This window comes from Pagrus major, chromosome 19 (genome assembly GCF_040436345.1).
Source record: "Pagrus major chromosome 19, Pma_NU_1.0".
Taxonomy (NCBI): domain Eukaryota; kingdom Metazoa; phylum Chordata; class Actinopteri; order Spariformes; family Sparidae; genus Pagrus; species Pagrus major.
In genome coordinates this window covers 16,526,462-16,537,677 of record NC_133233.1, presented here as the reverse complement: position 1 = coordinate 16,537,677, position 11,216 = coordinate 16,526,462, and the positions used below count along the sequence as shown (strand labels likewise).

Sequence of the window (11,216 nt, the reverse complement as noted above, 5' to 3'; positions counted from 1 at the left end):
TCAGACAAGCGATATGTAATTAGCGCTTGAGTTTATTTTCAGAGGAGGGACCGAATAAAGTTTGCATGAGCTCTAAATGCTTGTATAGCGTGCTGTGACCCTGTACTCTCTCACCACGTGCAACTGCTGCTTGATCAAAGACTAATAGATTAGATCTGTTTTTATTTCTTCATGTCTCCTTCTCTCTGTCTTCCTCTGTCTCATTTTCTCCCTGTCTTTCTTCTTCCCGTTCCTACTACTGAAAGACTGGATCAGAACTTCTCAAAGGTTTATTCCAGATGGATTTTGATGCTCCCTCTTTGATGTCGAGGAGCCGTCATTTTATATCAGCGTCTGTGTCGTGGCTTATAGTTTTTCTTTGTTAAACACAGTCACCCGCATAGAATTTCAAGAGGAGGCTGCTTACGATGCTATCTATTAGTGCCAGGAAGTATGGGGGAAGCAACTGGTTTACAATAAAATCATGAGTGGAGCAACCATTTACGGAAGTAAGAAGGATTTTCAAACAAAAACATGTGTGTTTATCAATTTACTGGTAAATAGCTTGAGATGAAAATTCTACGTCATGGGAACAGATTACTAATGAAGATATCCTGTTTACGATATAATGATAACATCAGTCATGGTGTGGGTGGTTAAGGGCTTTAACTGGGAAATCATCATACGTAGACCTGTAGTTTACACCAATATTTCTTCTGTATATAGTCAGTATTTCACTGCTATCCAGAGGCACTGGACCCCCAGCAAATCTCATGGTTACCATGTAGCTGTTTATCAGATTTGGGTTCAGGTTTATTGATGAGTAGGTTTTCACATAGAAATTTGCCTTGGTATATTGGTGCATAATATGGAAATGTGCAAAAGCTCGCAGTTTTAGAGGGATTCAGGGGCAGAAATAGAATATAATATTCATAATTATGTTTTTCACTAGTGTATAGTCCTTTGAAACTAAGAATTGTTGTGTTTTTATTACCTTAGAATGAACCTTTCATTCCTACAGAGGTGGCAGGTCCTCTTCCACCACCATGTTTCCACAGTAGACCGGAGTGGAAGAACTAAACATGGGCAATAGAGAGGACCTTGAGCTTTTTTCGAGCGGCCCCGGTAGGGGAGGGTCCAATCCGCAACCTCACTGCTAGATGCCACTAAGATCCTACATGCTGCACCCTTAAGTGTAAAGAGCATTGGCATATTTAAAAATGCTCAAGATATGCACATTCATGCAGACTATCAACTTCCAGCCTGTTTTCACTCCAACACTTTAAATAAGGCAGCCTTGTCAGTGGCCCAACACTTCTTAAGTTTGACGCTGTAGTTACCCCTCTAGTGTCACTTCTTGAAGCGCCCCTTTAGTGCAATAGTACAGTATAAAGAGTGACAGAAGTCCGAACCAGGGGGTGATTGGGTGGATCATCCACAGGACTTCCCCTCCGGAGACTGGTGTTAACGTCACATTTGTGACCAAAAGTCAAGAGTGATTTGTTTTTTTAATTTATGTAACATAAGTAAGCAAACCTACGTATATGACATGACTGATAACATGTATGTGACTTAAGTGATGTGTACATTACGTGACATACGTTATTCTAACTCAAAGTATGATCTTTTCAATCTATTTTTTTATGCCTTAACCTAACCATCCCTGACAATTTGACAATGTTAATAAAATTTCCAAAAGTCGTACAGTAATATATCATACAATGTGAACTGTTGTCAGCGCACTTTATTTTGAAAGTCTAACCCTGCGTTGTATATTATGTATTGTTGCTAACTTGACTGCAGAGCCATGCACGTGCAAAACTGACCCTGGAGGGGTTGGCAGTGTCATAGTTGGGAGTGAGAACATGTTGCAACTTCATAACAAAGTTTCTTTATGGTTTGCAATGTTACACACTGCAGGACTGCCATCACTGTGGGCTGATGTTATGATGTGCCCTGAACATCCCACAAAGTTAATTATCTTCCATTTTACAGTCAGAGCTAGACCAGCAAACAGCAAGTTGTATCATGCACCTTTACCTTCTTGTTACTGAGAGAAGTAACATGTGTAGAGTATACTCGGGTTAAAGCAACACAGACACAATGCACGTGTGCAGGGCAGTAAGCAGTATGTGCTCTGCATTGCGTCTAAGGTTGACCTCCATGCAATCAGAGCTGATTAGGCACAGAAACAGCCATCACATTATGCATGTCAGAGAATTGAATGCATTTGATCCCTAAAGGATTGTATACAAAATAGTCTGGAATAGATTACAATCCAACTAAGTAATGTCCCAAAGCAGACTTTCAGCTTTGCATCCTAATTGGATTTTTGTTAATGAATGGGACCATATGCGTGACATTTATGGATGGAAAAATGTTGTTTGTGCAGGAGGTGAGCACAGTGTTCTCAAAAACAAGGAAGTCAGGGTTTGTGAAATGCTTGTCATGCTTCCTTTTGTTATTTATTTAAAGTCACACATATCCAAAAAATTACTCCCCTCTGATGAGTCATTCCTGAAATTATCCCTCTCAAATGATAAGTCCCAGACTGGTTTGTTGAATCCCAATTGCCAAGGTCTTAGACAAAGGCATAAAACACGGAAAAAATGAGCCAGATGTTGATCGTAGAAGTTGGCAGCGTCACTACTTTCACAAACACAAATGTTTTTGAGACTACCAGTGAGGCAAACAAATGTGTTTTTGTCAGTAACAGGAACATTTCTCTACCAGGCTGTACGTACTGTATATCAACTTGGAACCTTTTCTGACAGAGGAAGCTGGATTCACCACAATTTACAAGGTCTATAAATATTGTCATCATTGCCCAGAATAAGGATTAAAGCAAGCAGTCTCGCCCACTTTAATGCTCAGTAAAGTTCATGAATCATCAGTCTTGTCGGACATATACTAACCTCACAGCACAGCCTCTGAATAGGTCATAAAAAATAAGCCTGACTTTACCTCGGAATCTCTTAGTCCATTAACCAGAGTTATATGGGATTTGTTTTACAAGTTTCAACATTTTCATTTAAATGTGTCGGGGAAAAATAGAATTTAAATGAGGACATCATAAGCACTCAACCCTTGTGTTACTGTATCTATCGAAATCTGGATGTTGACTTGCATTATCTCCCCTTTTTTCCTCCAGAGGTTGAGAAGGACCTGGCCAAGCTGGCAGAAGTAGGGAAAATGACCACTCGGAGCACCAATAATCCGCACAGTAGCCTGCTCCACACCCCTCTGCGCCACAGAACACTACCCGACACACTGCCTCTCACCAGCCTGCTCTCTAGACCCCAGTCTCCAGCCGGCAGCCTCTCAGGCGGCAGTCTCTCAGGCAAGCCCTGTGGTGTGGGCCTACCTTTGCTCAGCCCCAAGCCCACCTCCCTGGTCATGGGTCGAACTCAATCTCCCAGCAACCCCGGGAGCCGGACTCAAACCCCCAGAACGCCCAGCAGGCCTCTGACCCCAAATAGTTTACTGACACGCTCCACCTTTAACCCTGGATCTCATAAAGAGGTGACCTTCAGGAGGTCGCGGAGCCGCCCTGTGACACCCACAAGTCAGCCCATGCACCCCCGACCGCTGCTCACCCCTCCTGGACTAAGCACTACAGACAGCCTTGGTGCCAGCCTACGGGCCTATCTGTCTGAGGTAAGAACCAAAACTGAGAGTTCAACATTAATCATCAAAAACACCTTTTGTTGCTCACTGTTCAAAGATTATACAAGCAATAATGCATGACAGTGTCCTTGTCATTTTTGGGAAATGTGTTTACACACTTTGTTTCAGAGAGTTACATGAGAAGACTGACAACACAGCTGTTATTCAAATCATCTGCCCCCTCAAGTGGTTGCCAGTTTATGCATTAGCTAATGTTGCTTACGCTAGCTAAAGTTAATTTCGCTAAAGCTAGCTAACATCAGGACAGTATGTTGGGAGCACACTGTGAATTCAGCCTTTCTTCCGTTTTTTCCCCCCCAAAACTGGCAACTACCAACACAGTTTTTGTTTGCTGATGAAACACGGATACCATGTGATACCGACGACGTTATACTATTGGCTGACAAACCGAAGCTGTAACCAACTCGTCTACCTTTTGGTCAGAAAGCGAATAAGTGCATTAGCCAAAATACTGATCTGTTCCTTTTGTTGACACAGTATCTTCCATGGTGTGTCATTAAATTCTACATATTACATCTTAGCTAGTCCTCATGTGTAAGATTTATCTCCTGTGAAATAGATCAAGCACACTGTGTGAGTAAAACTGTCTTAAACTTTGGGTCATGGACTTGAAAATCACTCCAACTTGTAATGTTTATTATGGTGAGCGTGAACTTGTGTGCTGACAGTCAAACAGGCTCGCTGCCCAAGTAAAGCTGGCTGTAGAACACGAGAGCCTTTACACATAAAGATTATGACTGAGAGCACCAGAACACACTATATCACACATGTGCATACCCTCACGCACACACATACACGCACTCTTCGTGTGGGGTTTACTGGAGAGCCAGGGAGGTCCATACAGTAGTATGTCATTTCATTGCGGAAAAATGACTCTGGCATAAAAGGAGAACTTTCAATGGGATTTCTTTCTTATATTGCTTTCATGATTTACTTAACAGCGGCGCTGTTAAATATGAGACCTTTTTGAAGGCTTTATTAATAGTGGGCAGGGATTTTGCAGTCCCTCCGTATACTCTTTGACAGTTATGCTAGTTGACACCTAGTGAGATTATCCACAACACCAGTGCACCGAGTCTGCCTTTATTGAGGCCACCTGGTCCCATGTAGAAGGACTAAAGGCCCTAAAGGAGGCCTGCTTAGAGAGTCATGAAATCCTGAACCTTTTTAAATACTGGATGTACAGGAATGACTTCTTGACTACTTGTGCAGTTATTTCAAGGATCGGGGCTCTGTCATCCCACCATTCAAAAATAAGACAAAAAAGGCTTTTGCAGGTAGCATGGGCCATTTTATTTTACTTAAGTTTTGTCCTGAAGACCCTGCTGAAAATAACAGCTTAGGCCAGCTTAAGATGGTAGCTGGTTTTTACATAGGTCTTGGCTGGTGTTAGGCTGGTGTTGTTTGTTTTACCAAGCTGGTCTAGCTGGTCATCCAGCCTAACCAGCCTGGTTGGTCTAAGATGTTTTTTCTTCAGCAGGGCAATTAAAGGTGCAACATGTAACAAGTTGAAAAAAATAAAAAAAATAACTAAAATTATAAACAGAATGCAAAGAAGATATTTACTGAAGATCATGCTAACTGGCTAGCACTGGCCCGTCACAGTCCAAAGCTCCTTAACTAGCAGTGTAAACACCAACACTCTCACAATGCTCCGAGCTTCCAGGTCAGACCGCTAGCTGCATGGCTAACTGAGCTAACTAGCTAATGGCAGCTACAGTAAGCCTCAGTTAGCAGTTATTCTGGTGATATGCTGCCCCCTATTGATTTGGAGTATGAATTGACATGTGGCCAACTCTTACATACTGCACCTTAAGTATAATATGATGCTGCTCCATTTCATGGGCTCATTGCCACTTGTAATGTAATACCATCATAGCCCTAAACAGGATGAGGAAAACCGCAAACTGTTTGATGACATTTTGAAATTAGTTTAGATTCAATGTTTGAAATCTGAATACCATATTTGTTTCCATACGTTTGCTTTACATTCACTGCAAGACCTTGAATAGATGAACAGATGGATACATTAGCAGAGAGGCCTTGTTTTTCATGTCTTCCATTATGTCTATTCTTGTTCTTTTTTCCACATCAGGATGAGTTTTACCAGCAGTTACAGGCCATCAGACAGCCTTGGCATATTCCCAGTGACACAGACAGTGACATCCTGGAGCCTCCAGAGCAGGATAAAAGTGAGTAACCTGCCTTGCCCTTCCTTCCTTCTGTAGTTTCCTTCTTTTTTAAACTGTACATTTGATTATTTATCACCTCATTCAGGTTCTCTTTACTAGAGAGAGTTGCTGTGCGTTCCACAAAGCCACTCAGTTGAATCCACACTTCACAAATCTGACAAATTGCAGCTCTAATGTTTTTACCTTCCTACTTTTTTTTTTCTTTATAAGACGTGAGTTAATTCACTTTACGACTGTGAGTAACAACGCGGCTATAGATCTATTAAAAAGTGACGATTAATGTGCGAATATTTCTTGTAAAATTTTGAGGTGAAGCATAAGGGCTGACGCGAGAAAATTTCCACATCTCACAGTTGGGTGAAATCCTGGGGGGTCTCATAGGGGGGAAATGTTATGTCATGTAAAATGTTCTTTCCTGGCATCGTGTAAGAGATACATCTCGATCAAGATCCAGTCAATAGACTTGAACGGTTCTTTCTTTAAGTCGTAAATCTTGTCATAGTAGTGGTCTGGCTGGGATACAGTACAGCACATTACTCTGGCTTTAAACATGACAGAAATAGATCAGACCTCCTTGAATGTTCTGGTCCATAAATCACATGACTGTATATGGCAAAATGGTCTGATTGTCAGAGGCTTGTAGTTCTCAAATCACTGAGGTCCACTAACAAACTGACAAATTTATGCTCTCTTAATATTGGTAATATATGATGCAACTTCTCTGATCCTCTGAATTAAAGTGTAAGATTTGTCCTGATGGAAGCGCTAAAAAACATAGGCCCATTAAAATCAATAGGGGTTTTTTTTACGCCTGGGATTAGGAATGTTTTTATATTAGTTTATAATTTATTAGCTTATTATGGGATATGGTCTGCGATGTTAATTGTTTGAAGCGGAAAGCTCAGAAGTGTAAAGAAAGTCCACAATGCTAAAGGTTCATGATCTGGGGAACACCAATGTGCTCATTGCAAGTGATGGTGATCTACCCTGACTTTGGCCTAGTTAGATGTCACATAGTGGCCAAAAACATTTTGACTAATCCTCTCGGGACAATGAACTTCCATACTTAATTCTATGAACATCTAGACGTCAGTTTAGTTTAGACGTCAGAGATAACTTCTGGACCACAGAGTTTGTCATTGACAAATTTCAGGCAAAATTCATTGTAATCAGACCAAGATTCTTGATCTGAACCAACGTGTTGGTTGGGCAAACGGAGCAAAGGCCTAAGCAACAGACTGGCTGGCATTGCAATATGTAAATCCAACCACTACTGGCGCAAAAATGCCAACTCTGAAGTTAATTTATGATTGAGTCAGAAAAATTATATATGCCGTGAATTCAGAAATGTTCTCAAATTAACTTAGCCCTGTTTTCTCAGTAAACAAAGCGTCAACATCAGCTACTCAAACTGAAAATCAAGTGCATGTGTGACTCAACAAGACAGCTTTCATCTGACGTTATGACACAAGAATTCCAGTCAAACAAAAGATCAAGCAGGGAAATGGTTGTCACATGGAAATATAACCCTCCTGACAAGTTTCTCTAGAGGCTCGTTGTTTTGCCAAATGTGTATCTTGCAAAATAAATGGATAAATTTTCCTAATAGCCCCTGGGGGCCTGCTCTAAAGCCTTGGCAGCAGTAACGGCATGTTGAGAAAGGATATGAGCCGCACATTGAATTAGAGGTGGATCAGACACAGGGAGGGAGAGACTGACGGAGGAAAAGAGACCCAACAGCCACAAGACGTGACAAAGCACTTTCTGGCGTGAGAGAGGGCCCACAGGACTGTTTGCTGTAATCTGGTTTGTATGTTTTTGTGTGTGTGCATGTGTAAGTGTGTGTAATAAGCGTGTGAGTGATTGTATTAGTCAGGGTATGACATTAAAATTGTTTTCCGAGAGCATTTTCCACCCTTAATCTGATTTTTCAGGGGTAATTTTTTGACCTATGAAATAGTTGAATCACATACGAGCAACTAAGATTGTTCTTAAAGTATAATCTACAAACAGGAAGGACCCCAGAGGAACTGAGTAACAATCAGATAAATCTTCTATTGCTTGCTAACTCACCAAATTTTAAACCTGAGTTTGGAGATGTTTGTCCATGAAGTGGTTTGCTCTTGATGTTTGAGTCCAGCCATGTACCTGTATGTGCCTGTGTGTCTGTGAATGGGGTGGGGCTCACTTCATTAGCACAGTGACACCCTGTTCTCAGTATCACAGCAGATGTGACTTTGCTGGCGCCAAGTGTGGTGAGAGCTAAATAATGGGGGAAAAAAATCCATAGCTATTTCCTGTTATTCTATAAACTTCCACAATGGAACAACCACACATACCACAGTGGGGATGAAAGCAGTCTGTCCTCATTCTCACTCCTAACCCTTTTGTTGCTAATGCCTGTGGTTGTCCCACTCAGCACATTAATGAATTACAAAGAACTGTACAGTGGAAGTTAATCTGTATGTTACATGACACACTCTAAAAGGGTTTTTTTTTTTTTTTTTAAAAGTCTGTTTTCATTTTTTTCACAGGTGGTGCGCGAGATGCCAACAAGAGATCTGTGTTTTCAGGTGAGACTCTGAACCGTCTAAACCCCACAGAGACAGACTAACCCCAGAATGTGCTCCGTTATTTGAATCACCAGAAACCAATTTTGCCATTGTGCGCAACTGTCTGTTAAGTTTAGAGAGCCTCGATGTCTGTCAATGACCTCATTTGCAGAGAGCCACAACATGTTACCCAAATAACTACCAATTGGCGACTTGCTGTAGAAGCCTCCACCTTCATTTATGGTCCATTCAATTACAGTTACAGGCTAAATGGAGGGCACAGTGGCTCTGAAATGTGATTGGTGGAGGCTGGCCATGTGTGGAGACGGGAACGCTGTTGCCCAGTTCCATTAAGTCACTTGGGTTCTGAGTTTACACGCAGCAGACAGCGTCAGCGCTCAGCGTCAACATTTGGGAGAAGGAGAAAGTCTGTCTGGTTTGAGGTTGTCTGCGGTTCTCCTTCTTGTGGCTCTGGAGGTGCCCACAGTTCCCAGTGTCAGTGTGCCAGTCTGGAGGGAGATCTGAGAGCATGCTGTTGCTGCTGCTGCTTGGCTATCAGAGAGGCCAGCGTATTGCCACAGCAACCAAACTCAAAGCTCGCTGCTTAAGTCACCCCAATCACTGCTCTCCCAGAAGTTATTGTGAAATATGGTCGTTGGAGCCTACACTGGGCAGCAGCAGGCCTCATTTTCCACCCCATGTTTGTCTATGACATGTTCAAATATTAAATGGCCGTTTCAGAGTGATTACCCCGGTTATTATTCTTATTAGTGGTTAAATGTGTCTGATTTTGGTTTCTAGGAGACTGATGTTTATGTCTGTCATTTTTCACAGGCCTATAGTGACGAAGACCAGAGACATTGATCCCATCAAACTATTATGCAAACCACTGGACATTTTGAATATGTGTACAGAGACAATTATTTTTATAATTCATATGAATGAAAAAAGAAGATTGTATACTTTTTCACAGATATTTCATAAACATTGTACTGTAACTGTATGATAAAATGTGAAAATATAACTTCAGAGTATGGAATATAACATTTATTTTTGTTTGCTCTCTAGCATGCTATTGAACTTCCATGTGGAGTCCTGAAACAGATGCATTTTGTTGTTGACGGACTCTTTTTCTAGGCATATTCCCATTGTGAGGGCAGCACACCCATGTTAAGAAAGCATTTATTGATATGCACTGTTAAAAGATGTAGTGTTTTACAAGTAGCAAATACGCAAGTTGTGGAGGGAATACAAGGAATGCTGTTATATTAATTAAAATCACTTGGTGCACATGTCCTCATTCGATTTTTGACCCTAATGTATTTCACCTTGTGTGCTTCCTACATATTTAGATCCTACATACAACCCTGATTCCAAAAATCTTGAGACACTGTAAAATATATATTTTTGAAAAAGCATAATGCAATCATTTGCAAATTAATTTACTTACAGCAGCTTTAAAAGTGTTCCCCAGCCCCTGTAGTAATATCGTTTTTACAATTTGTTCACTTTACCACTCAATACAATAAAACACATATATAGCTAGCTTATGTTTGCTAGCTAGCCGCAATAACCGTATCTGCAGCTGTTTGAATAGACCCTTTTCAGGGCATACATTAGCACAGGTGTGACCAATAACGTTAACGATGGCTCCATTCTATTAAGTGTCCCAGCATGAGTGAGCATGCACAATACTAGTGCCCTGACTGCCCCTGGCTCACCTAAATGGAATGCAGCCATCGTTAATGTTATGTATTCCACCTGTGCTTTTCCTGCTTTGATGAGTCAGAGTGTCTGGCGTGAAAAGAGTCTTTTTGAGTCAAAAAGTGAAGCTGCCAACGCAATGTAGTGTTCCTCAGCTGGTTGGGTGACATAGTGTTCGTTAGCAGAGTTACAGCACTACTTTTAGTGTGCGCCTCTGGATTTGCTCTTGAAAAAAAATCATGTAATTGCCTCCTCCAATATTGACACCAGATTTTTGCCCCCAAGCCTTTGGAGGATGCCCCTTTCATGCCCAATCATGATACTATCAGCTGTTGCAAATAAACCTGTTTACCTTTGGAATGTTTCAACAGGTGTTTTTTGAGTACTCCAGTCCATTGTTCCCCCTGTTTAAACTGTTTGAAACATGTTGCTAGTATCAATTTCAGATTAAGCACATTTTTAAAAAGCAAAACAATTAAGTTAATGAGTTTAAACATGAATTATGTTGCCTTTGCACTGTTTTCAATTGAGATCATGTCAAACTAGAGGTTTAGCAAATTATCACATTCTGTTTTATTTACACAGTGTCCCAACTTTTTGGGAATTTGGGTTGTAAAAACACAAAAACACTCATCCACTGTTTCACTGAAAAACACATTGTTATTGACTAAAACTGCCTCAACACAGTCTCTGCTTAATCCAGTCTTTCCTAGATACACGATCCCTCTAACTGTGTGTCTCACATGTACTGTGGTGCTGACAGACACATCGAAATCTGTTCTGACCATGACTACATTTCTCCTGTGTGTTTGCCTGGGCACGTGTTGGTTAAACTGTGGTTGTCTACGACGTCATCTCCAGAGACACACACAAGCGATGAGCACACCCTCCAGCCCGACGCAGTCTGATCCCTCCATTCGAACCCTGCTGAGTTCTGTGGTATGGTACACCCCGCAGTGCCAACTTTTCAGTCTGTCTCTCGGGATGTGGTCAACAAAACTACTCGACTCTCCGCTCTCATTTCACTGAGGCCGATTCCTGTAAAAGGATGTGTGAGAAGACTAATCACTGAAAACCCCATCCTGTAAAACATGGTATGTGG

At 41.4% G+C, this 11,216-nt stretch overlaps 1 protein-coding gene across 1 annotated transcript in view; it reads left to right on the top strand.

Annotated features, from left to right (window-relative positions):
• c19h8orf34 (chromosome 19 C8orf34 homolog) overlaps nt 1-9,702 on the top strand; it is a 65,691-nt gene extending 55,989 nt beyond the window's left edge. Inside the window, exons 12-15 of the mRNA XM_073488560.1 lie at nt 3,131-3,636; nt 5,762-5,858; nt 8,393-8,431; nt 9,245-9,702. Of these exons, the coding sequence (XP_073344661.1) occupies nt 3,131-3,636; nt 5,762-5,858; nt 8,393-8,431; nt 9,245-9,252 (650 nt within the window). The 3' untranslated portion in view covers nt 9,253-9,702. The remainder of the gene's footprint in view (nt 1-3,130; nt 3,637-5,761; nt 5,859-8,392; nt 8,432-9,244) is intronic.
• Nucleotides 9,703-11,216: the final 1,514 nt, after the last annotated feature.